Below are 11,701 nucleotides of genomic sequence, written 5' to 3' on the forward strand. Positions count from 1 at the left end.
CAGACTCTGAACAAACTCATGCAAAGACTGCACCTTTGATGAAGATATAACCTGAGTTTATTTGCCATTTGATGTTATCAAACTGCATTAGCATATAGCAGGCTAGACCAGCGTGTTACAGATTTTAATGTTACATATTTTAGACTGTTTATTTATAATTAGATATGGGTTCATCTATGATTTAGTAGGAATGTATTTAAGTTGGGTGTTCTTTTTTGGCTTAGACATTGGTTACACCCAGTTAAGACATAATTTTGTCAAATTTACATCTATTTCCGACCCTCTTTAAACACAGCTTAGTCCTGTCCAAACTTTTTTGTCTCATGTACCCCTTGAGTCGGTCATTTATTCTCTAAGTGCCTCCTATCCCGAAGCTCCTTCCAGAATGTTTACAAAGTGATGAACTAACTTTGGATTGTTTTTTCAGTATTCAATAGAGGATTAGGCAAAACAGAAAAATACTAAAAAACTCTCTCAAACCTTTGACCATTATATTGCTGTTCTTTTAAAGCAATAATGAAACACAGGCGTTAATTCAACCTGGGAGACTGATTTCAGCATCACCTTCCTCCAGCCAATGATCGCTTCTGTGAGGGCCACACCTCCACCTCAGCCATCAGCGTAAGAGCTGCACCTCCGTAGCAGCCAGTCATCGCCCTCGGTCCCGATTTGAAGCCTCCAGCAATCATGGTTCGTTCGCTTCCCAGCTGTGCTGCGACCCACCTCCGCCCCATCTCCGCCTCTTCTGCCCATGGCTTCTCCCTGCTGCATCCTTCACGGGTCTCCTATACCACCACCAGTGTCCAGGCTCCAGGGTAAGACATCCCTAACTCCAAGCTGTTCATCCATACTGACTTTAATACATACATCGATTTCTACTGATCGCCAAAACTAATATACATGTCGATAAATCTTCCTAATCGCTGCTTTGGTCTGTTTGAGTCCATCCAGGTTGAATTGAAATTCTACTCAGTTTTCATCTGAATTTTCTTTTAAACTGAAGTAATTCCAAGTACCGAAAAGTAAGTGCTCGGCTCAGTTATCCCCGAGCCGGGGTCCCCGTACACTGCTGTATATTGTGTTTCAAGGTACGGGGATCCCCGTACTGTACTCTATCTAGGGCTGGTGGCACTTGGTGTCACGCTACTTTGAAATAATTTTACTCAAGTAGAGGTAAAAAGTAATGACTCAAACAATTACTCAAGTAAGAGTAAAAAAAGTACTTTGAGAAAATGTTTCTTGAGAGTACTGAGTAACTGTTTGAGGGAAAAGTCTCCCACCTTAACCAAGCAGATTTTCTCTAAACTTCTCCAAAGTTTCTTGCAGCCTATAGGCCAGTGCTTCATTTGAAAGCTAAGACCTGCAAAACTTAATCTAAACGGATCTTTTTCCTCACTTTATTGCTGTGTTGTTGACACTTTTTTGTGGCTTTTCTGGTGCGTTTTCATCCTTGTTTTCATCACTTTTTTCTTGCATTTTCATCTCGAATTATTATTATTTGAGCAATGCAAAACTGAAGCTCTGTTTAGGCGAGGGTTAAGAGGTTAAATATAAAATGTTTAAGAGCTTGAACTGTGTGGAGTAAATGGCAGATAAAAGTTCCTTTTTAACAGTGCTTTGTTCAAAGTGATGATAGTTTTGTGGAAGCTTTTCACATGCCGAGCGATATTGTAAAGATGCTGCAGGTCATCATTCATTCCCTCCACTCAGCAGCCTGTCAGATACAGTAAGTGTCCGCCAATCTGCACCAAAGGACAAAAACAAAACAAAAAAGGACACAAATTTAAAGTCAACAAAGAATTTTCCAGCACAGTGATGATGTTTGAAGAGTCTCATGTGTTTTATAAATAGCAGCCGCAGTGGAAGCAGCAGCAGCACACAGGAAGTGGTTCGCTGATATGTTTCATGTTTCGGGCCGTTTCCGCGTTCATTCATTTGCATCAGAAACTTCTGCACAAACTGCCACTTTGTTTTCTCCGGTAAGTCACACCTCACTCTAACTGTTTTTCTGCTCTTTTGAGGCTTTTATTTGATTGATTTTGTGGTTTTTGTGTGTGAGTGAACGTTTGTCGGGGTTTATTTCATTTGGCTTTTATCCAACCAACTCCTGGCAGTGACAGCACAAGACTATATTTGGATTTTTAAGTGAAAGCTCCGGAGGATTAAGCTATTTTATTATTTTTAAATATCTGTAAGTGCTCCTCAATGTTTAGCTTTGCAGATTAGATACAAAGAAAACTAGCATTTGTCTTTGTACACAGACTCAAAGGCAAAAGAATTAAAGAATACGGATCAGAGCCTAGATTTCTTGTTGTTTTCATACATATTAAAGGGACTATACAGAGTTTTAAAATGTTCAAAATTATGCATTTTCCTCCCCCTACATGTTCCAACAATGTCCTAATGTGTAGAATGAGCTATTGACCACAACTGCATCTAACATCCTCACTCAAAAAGGTGTTAATTTGGGTCCGAAGTGGCGTCATGCACGAGCTTAATATAGAAGGTGCCGTTACACGTATGACCTGAGGTGGCAGTAGTGAGTATAAAATGGCTAACTTGCATCTTGCCCCTTTAACAGTAATGGTACACAAAGAGTGAGGGGTTCTTAAGTAGTTTCAGCTTCAATGCTGGCAGTGGTAGGAATTACTTTTTAAAAACTAATTTTCTGTTTCGATCTACAACGTGGTTTACAGTTTGGTTTATGGCTCAGAACGGATATAATGTTGGATTATGGGCTTTAAAAATGTGTAGACAGTTTCGAGTTTGAACAATGACTCGATTGTATGCAGGGAGTACAGAAGATGACACCGTAGAAGAAGAAGCAGTTCAACTAGATTTTACCCGAGGATTACTTTAAGGGGCTAGATGCAAGTTAGCCATTTTATACTCACTGCTGCCACCTCAGGCCATCCGTGTAAATGCACCTTCTATATTAAGCTCGTGCATGACGGCACTTTGGAACCGAATTAACGCCTTTTTCAGTGACAGTGCAGGATTTTAGAGGCAGTTGTGGTAAATATGTCTGAGCTCATTCTACATATTAAGACATGGCTGGAACATGTAGGGGGAGTAAAATACTAAATTTTAACATTTTTAAACTCTGTATAGTCCCTTTAAAACAGTGTGAATGGAGTGAAATACAACTCCAGGTCTGACTTTGACGACAGAACAAGTTATAGCATGGTTTAAAGCTCTAAAAAGTCAATCTGAAAGAAGAAAAATTAGGCACTAGGTTCTAAAGTTGTTTTTAACGCGTCTAAAGTTCATTGCATTCCATTGGGAGACTAGCGGCTTTATGGAGGTGCTACGGCAATGGCGGCCCCTAGTGTCGTCGTCACAAAGCAGAGCAGCCAGCGGCCATTGGGAGAAACGCTAGTAAACGGCTCCTCATTGTTGAATCCTTGCTTTTCAAGGCTCAGAACAGATACAAAGTGCACAAATATCGTCTGAATTTCATAGCTCCCATTAGACTATGAGAGATCGGAAACGAAGCTAAGGATTATAAGACACAAAAACATTGCCCCTTTCAGAGTTTATTTCACCTTCTGCACACTAACACAGAAATATCTAAGTAACAGAAACAAACAAAGTCTTTTCACTTCTTTGTTCTTCCATGGAATCCATTTTGGCGTCATATCCGAAGGGAACGCATAAAAATCCGATAGATGACGCCATGGTCGATAAAGATAATTGAGAAAAACAAGTTTAGGTGAGAAAAAATTACATCTAATGATAAAAAATAAAGCTGCCAGCCTCAAGAGTGACGCTGTTCTGAAGTTGTTAAGAAATGATGTAAGACCTCAGGGAAGAGAGCTTAAACTCATAATGGACACTCCGGGTGTGATGAAATAATCCAATAAACACCAGTCTATTAAATGATTGGCAACTCAAGAAAAAGGCACATGGTTTCCTTATTGGAGAGAAGCACGCATGATCAAAACAGTATTCAGTTCAGGTACCATAAGTTCCCGCAGGTTGCTGATGGTGCATCTCTTTTGCACTCATGTCACTTTGAACTTCCTGTCTTCAAAACCACAACATTTCACTTTCGTTCAGTCACTTTCTGTTTTGAACTTCCTGTTGCCTTCACTTAGACGTGTTAGTGCACGGGCTGTCACGATAATCACTACATCGACCTATAGAGGAGCCAAGATATTTACTCAAGTCAGAGTAAAAAAAAAAAACATCTTACTTGAGTTGTGTGTGTATTGAGTAACTGTAAAAGTCTGATTTATGGTTCAGTAGTGACATAAATTATGACAAACAAAACATGGAATCAGAACAGATTTACTCACAGTGGTACAAGTCACTATTTTTTGTTTTACTTACGAGTACAGATACTTAATTTTAATATTACTCAAGTACAAGTAAAAACTACTGTATGAAAAGACTACTTGCAAAAGTACAGTTACTTACTTAAAAGTTACTTAAAGTGACTATATGCAAGTTGTCATTTTATACTCACTACTGCCACCTCAGGTCATACGTGTAACTACACCTTCTATATTAAGCTTGTGCATGACGGCGCTTCGGACCCAAAGTAACAACTTTTTAAGTGACAGTGCAGGATTTTAGAGGCAGTTATGGTGAACAGGTCTGGGCTCATTCTACACATTAGGACATGGCTGGAACAAGTAGGGGGAGGAAAATACTTAATTTTAACATTTTTAAACTCTGTATAGTCCCCTATGCGCAGTTTAAAAATGTTAAAATTATATATTTTCTTCATTTTCATGTCCTAATGTGTAGAATAAGCTCCAACCTGTTCACCGCAACTGCCTCTAAAATTCTGCACTGTCACTCAAAAAGTTGTTACTGCGGGTCCGAAGTGCCGTAATATAGAACCTGCAGTTACGCATAAGACCTGAGGTGGCAGTAGTGAGTTTAAAAATGACAACTTGCATCGAGTCCATTTAAAGCAGTACTAAGTAACTTGTTTGCCTTAATAAATCCTTTCCGTAGTCCCTCTGGGGGTAATACAAGTGTTGACGGGATGATTGGGGGGGCTTTCATCTCCCCCTGGTGTCGCTGGCCAGAAAACCACACTTGCAACTTTGCCTGCACCGGGTCGGAGGCCCCAATACACACTAATAGTATCACGAAAAAGAAGCTAACAGGCTAACGGGCAAAGCTATTGGGCATAATATTCAATATCCCCCTCTCCCTTTGTCTTTTCAGTCAGCGTAGTATTTACTCACTGACAAATAATGAGTAAAAAAACGCAACATGCTACGACACCTGCAGTGGCGCTTATGGCCTCTCGGGGCATGAGTTACTTAGTTCTGCTTTACCTGATTTTGAACCTCTTTTCGTCATATATTGACTATTTGGGTTGACTATACACATCAACAAATCATAACACAAACTTCACACATCAGAGTGATTTTTTTCACAGGTATAGGTCCTTTTAGTACATTTACTTGAGTACCTCTCTGTTGATATCTATCGTGTGTATATTTATTTGCATTTTTTTTTTTAAAGTTGTGTTTTATTGTCCTTTTTGAACAAAGCTTGACTGTCATTCTTAGCCTTTAGAGTTTGTTTCTGTGGGAAAGAGTTCAGAAATATCGTTGTGATATTTTCATGCTCTGTCAGACTCTATCATCATATACTGTATAAGATCTTGGTGAAAAATGAATGCAACACTGGATCTCTTGACTTTGCAGAAGCTTATTGAAACAAGGCCACAGCGAGTGCATCCACAGGGGAAGGAGAAGTGGAAACATTTAAATGACCGACTAAGTAACAAAAATTACACTCTGGGCTTTAATGTCGATGGTTTTACTATCGTGGGCATTGGGCAAGTCAATCTTCAATAAAAAGTTGGAGATATTATAGGAACAAGGCAACGTTTCAAACCATAAATGGACTCTGTGTCGAACAAAATGTCTTAATTGCTTCAAATCACTCACAAATGAATCTCTTTTTTCCTACAGGGTTTGGTGCAGGGGAGCCCAAGAATGTCCACTCCGGCCGACCGAGGCATTTCGGGAAACTCTGGGAAAAGCCCGCTCAACAAAGAGACTGTTGAAACGTTTGCACGAAATATGGCAGACGAAATAGTCCGATCTCTCCAAGTGGAAATTGCAGACTTTGGGGATTTTAAGGAAAGCCATGCACAAGAGTTAGCCTCACACGTGATCGAAACCGCCATGAGGGAAGCGTGCAGAGGTCAAGACGAACAAAAATGGAGGAAAGACAACGAGGCATCAAGGAATCCGACCCATCCCGCGCTGTCTCAATCCGGGCTACCCATTTTGGGGTCCCTGGATTACCCGGACGCTCCCCCTTCCACCCCGCTGCTGCCCGAACTGGAGAAAAGTCGGAAAAGTTTCACCCGGAAGCTCAAGGGAGGCCTGGCCAAGGAGTTCACCCCCTCTCCGCCTCCGTCCACGCCGAAGGAAACCCAAGAAGAGGAACGATTCGAACCCGAAGTCGAGCTCGTGGAACATTTGATGCAGTCGCTGTCCACGGAGCAGCCGGGAACACGCCACGTCCAAAGCGGGAGGATCGCGGAGTTCGCCGAGGTCGTTTCTGGCGAAGTTATGAAGAGCGTCCTTAGAGAAGTCGAGGAAAGGTGCAGTGTGGAGACGTTGGCCGAGCAAATGGCACAAGCGATCGTGACATGCTCCCTCGAAGAAGCTAGAAATGTTTAGTCCAGGTTCACTTCTTGGTGTGTGACACTCTTTTCTCTGGAGATGAAGGATCGACATTAACAATGCGTTGCAGAACAGCTTTGCAAAAACCTGGACTGTGTTAATCATATTGTTTTGGTGATTTGAATTCTCTCATGTCAGACTGGGTTCGAGGTGCTTGAAATAATGGGACAATACAAATACATCAACTTTTGAAATAAAGACTCGAGTCAGGAACAGCTCAGAACAAGTGAAATAAAGCCCGACCAAATCTTAACTAGTCAAAACAATTCAAAATTTTAAATATTGTGCTCAATTTGAGACATTTAAAGGAACAGGCCATCGTTTTTCCATTCTGAGATATGTTCTTACCTGAGCTTAGACGAGTTGATACGTACCTGTCTGGTCTTTGTGTGTTCCCGTGGAAGAGCGTGGGAGCTTCCAACTTCACCCCCGTTAGGAGCTATAGGAATATGTTGGGAGAGGAAAAATGCTAACAACATCTTTGGTCTTTTTGCATGACTGAGGGCGCACACAAAGACCAGACAGGTACGCATCAACTCGTCTAAGCTCAGGTAAGAACATATCTCAGTATGTAAAAAACGGTGGCCTGTTCCTTTAATCCAGACCTGATAAAAGAAATGAACTTGAACTCTTAAAACAAGACAAAAACACTTTTTAAATGAGACAAAACAAATTCAAAAGTAAGAAAAATCATTCTTGTTCCATTGGCAATAAGATCAAGCACTTCTAACGTCTTAATCCAGCACATTTTCTCCAGTTCGGTTTTACCCAAATCTAAAAGCTTTTCAACTGGAGTTTACAGCCTCATTTGAAAGCTAAGACCAATGAAACTCACCGCAACTTTTTGTCGCCACAATTTTGTCACATTTTCGAAGCGTTTCTGTGGCTTTTTCGTCACTCTTTAGTCGTGCTTTTTGTCTCTTTCTTGTCTCTTTTGTGGCTGTTATGGCTTTTTGTTGCATTGTCATTGCTTTTTTTTTTCAGTGCTTTTTTGGCGCTATTTTGTTGCGTTTTCATCTCATTTTTTTCGCTAATTTGACACTTTTTTCAGTGACCTTCCAGATTGAGTAAAAGCCAAACTGGAGAGAATGTGCTCGGTTCAGGTGGGGGTTAAGAGGTTAAAGTGTGACTTGTATGGGACGTTCTTGTTCATTTGACTGACTTCTTCATCACTCAGTTGCAGTTCCCCTGATTGTCCTTTAGATGGCAGAGTCACACTGGCCAAGTCCCGCTCCTTGACATGGAAAACCTGCCGTCCTTTTAATATCTTGGTGACATGTGTGATTGATATTAACATAAATAATCCTTCCTTCCTCAAACCAGAAAAAACGAATCCTTTTGCTAATAACTCCCCTGTTCACAAGCACTTATGTGACCCGCCGCCAGACCGGACCTCAGATATGTTTCCTTCAAGCATCGGCTGCCTGGGGTTTTATGCTCTGAGTGATTCATTCTTCCATTGGAGCAGGGACAATGTGAGCTTTTGGCGGCGAGTAGTGAAAATGTAGAAGTTACTGAGGTCAGAGGAGACAGAGAAGGGGAGCGTGGCGTTAAACCAAGCGGTGATTAGAGCCCAAAACTTTACTCCATAAAACCAGTGTGATGTTAAAGTAGGGAACAGAGTAAAGCAGGCGTCCCGTGAGCTGCTTTTACATGACAAAGAACTTCTCACGCCTCGAAGAGTCTTAGGTGGAGTTCACCTCGCACAGTGTGGGGCCACTTGAAGAAAATGACTTGAGTTTCCTCTCTGTGCTTAACAAAAGGGTGTTTGCAGAAATGTGAAGTCTTTGAGGAGACTTTGATTACAGCACAATCGCTGTGGTGTTGTTTCAAGATCCAGCACATCCCAGAGATCCTCAGTGGGGTTAAGAATTGGTCACGATAATCACTATATCGACTTATCTTTCTGTTTAGGGGACACTTTCACATAGTTTAAGAATGAATAAATAACAGATAAACAATATGTTTCTGGGCTCAATGTGTATCGTCAGTGTATTTATTTGTATCATTTCTTCTTTTCATTGAATATTGAATCATTTTCACTGAAACGCAACAAAAAAGCGTGATAAAGCGTGTTAGAAAAGCGATGAAAAAGTGACAAAAACTCGACAAAAAAGTGCCAAAAACAGTAATGAAAAAGGAACATAAAAACCAACAAGACCTCAAAAACACTTCAAAAATGTGACAAAAAAGTGGTGAAAACACGTCAAATGACCAATGAAAAAGAGACAAAAATGTGACATGATCACTTTTGTAGACCTTAGCTTTCAAATGTGGCATTCCACTGTTGCTCTTCAGTCGAGAAGCGTTTAGAATTGACTCTGTGGCTCCTTTCGAAACGAGCAGACAGGTAAGAACTCTTACGCCAAACCGGATGTGCGTCAGCGTCCGCCATGATAAGAAGCGTCCGAATTGGTCTGTCAGTTAGGAAGGATTTAGTGAAAGAAGCCTAAATGCTGACTATCATAGACACTTTAGCATAGAGACCTCTGGTGGTCCCTTACCAGCGATTAGGAGCTATGTGCCATCCCATAAGCCACTGCGTTGCCAATCCCCCCACCCTCGAGTGATTCATGCGCAACCACTGTTGATTGACAGGTGCACATTTAATTTAAAAAAAATATGGAATAAGATTCTGCACAAGCCAAACTTTAGAAAAGTCACAAAATACATGTTAGAGATATCACAGCTCAGTCACATGTCACTCAGTAAATGAATTAAATTAAGGTATTGTTGCATATGCACTACAGTAGGTGGCGGCATACGCTTTAGTCTGCCAATAACCTTAAAGAAGAAGAACAGCAGCTGTTGGTGATGTCACATCCCCTGGGTAAGGACGGTCGAGTTAGGCAAATGCTGCTGAAAAGTTCACTAACTCCATAGAGATCTAGCAGTTGAGCCCATGAAAGGTTAAGGATCAGGAGCTACAGTTAGGACATAGAGGCTATAATTTGATGGTTTCGGACGCAGCCCCCGCCTAGCTTCAAATCATAACAAGTGACTTCCTGTTTCGATCCAGCACACCAAAATAAAAGCACCATCTTATCCATTAGTTCAGCAGGTCATTAGTTCAACTTTCTTTCTGCCTGACTATTAACAGACAAATTGTGCGTATTTAATTATATTCTTGTAATGTTGTGAGTACCTGCTGAACTAATCAATGAGACGAACTGTGTACTTTTATTTTGGCGTGCTGGATCGAAACAGGAAGTCACTTCTTGGGTGGCGTTGTTATGGTTTGAAGTTATGCACAGAGTCAATTAGGTAAAGCCGAACTGGAGACAATGAATTCAGTTTAGGTAAGAGGTCAAATGTCCGGTCGCTCATGAATGTCACATTGTCCAAATAATTACTCAAGTTCATAATAATGTCATATTTCTCAATACTGGTTTGGGTCTGATATCATTCATCCCCTAAAGGCTTTGTTGGATTGAACAGTTTAGCCTGGAGGGGGATTTTAGCCTCAACATTATTAATTTCCCTCTGTAAAATCAGTGACACATCTTACATTTCTTTAGTTCATTCTAGTTTCCCTCATGTGATTGAAAGCGTGACTGAAAGAAACAGGATGCTGCAGAATCAACACAGTATTATATGTTTATATTTCGTTCGATCAAGTCCAGTCCTGAGTGCGATGGGTTCCAGCGCCGACACAAGCTGCATGTCTGAACAGTTTTCACATCGCTGGCTTCTTCACAAGAAAGATGTGATGATTAATGGAACAATGTCGGCTTCCAATTGAAACGTCCCGGATGAGCCTGGCTTTGATTGTAACGTAATCCAAGGAGAAAACACAGCCTCGGAAAAACAAGGAGAAGCAAGTCACATTTTTGAAGAGGGTGCACTGCGGGGAATAGTTTTACTTTGACTTGTGCAACCAGGATTACTGGAAGGCACGCTCCCTGATTGTCTTCTAGTCGTGGAATGAAATTTGCTTTGTACTTCTTTAGTAAACTCAGACGTTTGTGGAGAAAACTGCATGTTATTTTAAAGCATTTGTTTCAGGGAAATTAGGAATGAGCTTGACAAAAGTAAAATTTTAAAGGCACTATACCTAATTCTGACGAAATGGGCAAACAAAAAAAAGTCAGGTACAGGTCCTTTCAGTTTAGCAACATTGTTTGTAATACAAAATATCTGGTATATGTCATTTAAACTTGCATTAAGTGAAATACTACCCAAGAGAATAACTCCCCTTTAACAGCACATGCATGCAGAAGCCAGGAATCTCAGAAGCCAGGAATCTCACATTCACAATGTCAGTGGGACTTTCCTGGTGAAATAAAAGTCAAATAAAATAAGAAAAACAAAGGTTGATCTTGGCTCAGAACCAAGTCTCTAAATGTCCTGCTTTAAAGCTTTAAATTGGATAAAATACAGGCTTTCATTTACAGATAACTGTGTGAGTCTACATGAGCATTGACTGTGTTTCAACCTGGATAGACTCAAACAGACAAAAGATTTATTGACATGTATATTAGTTTTGGCGATCAGTAGACATGGATGTATGTATGTAAGTCAGTATGGATGAACAGCTTGGAGGTAGGGACGTCTTCCCAGGAGCCTGGACACTGGTGGTATAGGAGACCCGTGAAGATGCAGCAGGGAGAAGCCGTGGGCAGAAGAGGTGGAGACGGGGCGGAGGTGGGTCGCAGCACAGCTGAGAAGAACAAACCATGATTGCTGGGGCCGAGGACGATGATTGGCTGCTACGGAGGTGCGGCTCTTATGCTGATGGCTGAGGTGTGGCCCTCTCAGAAGCGATCATTGGCTGGAGGTAGGTGATGCTGAAATTAGTCTCCCAGGTTGAATTAACGCTTAGGCTTCATATTTATAGACTGTCATTGCTCACTCCTCCCCATTTACAGTAATTATTCCAGTTAAGAGAGAAGCCATGATGCTGCCCAGTCCCGTCCTACAGAGCATGTTACAAAAAAGGACAAAAAAGGCAAGTAACTCTGCCCCCATGAGGCGGGCTGAGCAGCAACAAACCTCCACAGAGCTCCAGGGCCAATCAATGCTTAAAGCTATCAAAGATA

At 41.2% G+C, this 11,701-nt stretch overlaps 1 protein-coding gene across 1 annotated transcript; it reads left to right on the top strand.

Annotated features, from left to right (window-relative positions):
• Positions 1 to 1,930: 1,930 nt before the first annotated feature.
• Positions 1,931 to 6,747, top strand: LOC306980545 (uncharacterized protein). The gene is made up of 2 exons (XM_079579978.1): positions 1,931 to 1,979; positions 5,940 to 6,747. The coding sequence occupies exon 2, from the start codon at positions 5,964 to 5,966 to the stop codon at positions 6,657 to 6,659; it is 696 nt and encodes a 231-aa protein (XP_079436104.1). The 5' UTR covers positions 1,931 to 1,979; positions 5,940 to 5,963; the 3' UTR covers positions 6,660 to 6,747.
• The last annotated feature ends 4,954 nt before the right edge of the window (positions 6,748 to 11,701 follow it).

This window comes from Gobius niger (genome assembly GCF_951799975.1).
Source record: "Gobius niger genome assembly, chromosome: 21".
In the NCBI taxonomy this organism is placed as follows: Eukaryota; Metazoa; Chordata; class Actinopteri; order Gobiiformes; family Gobiidae; genus Gobius; species Gobius niger.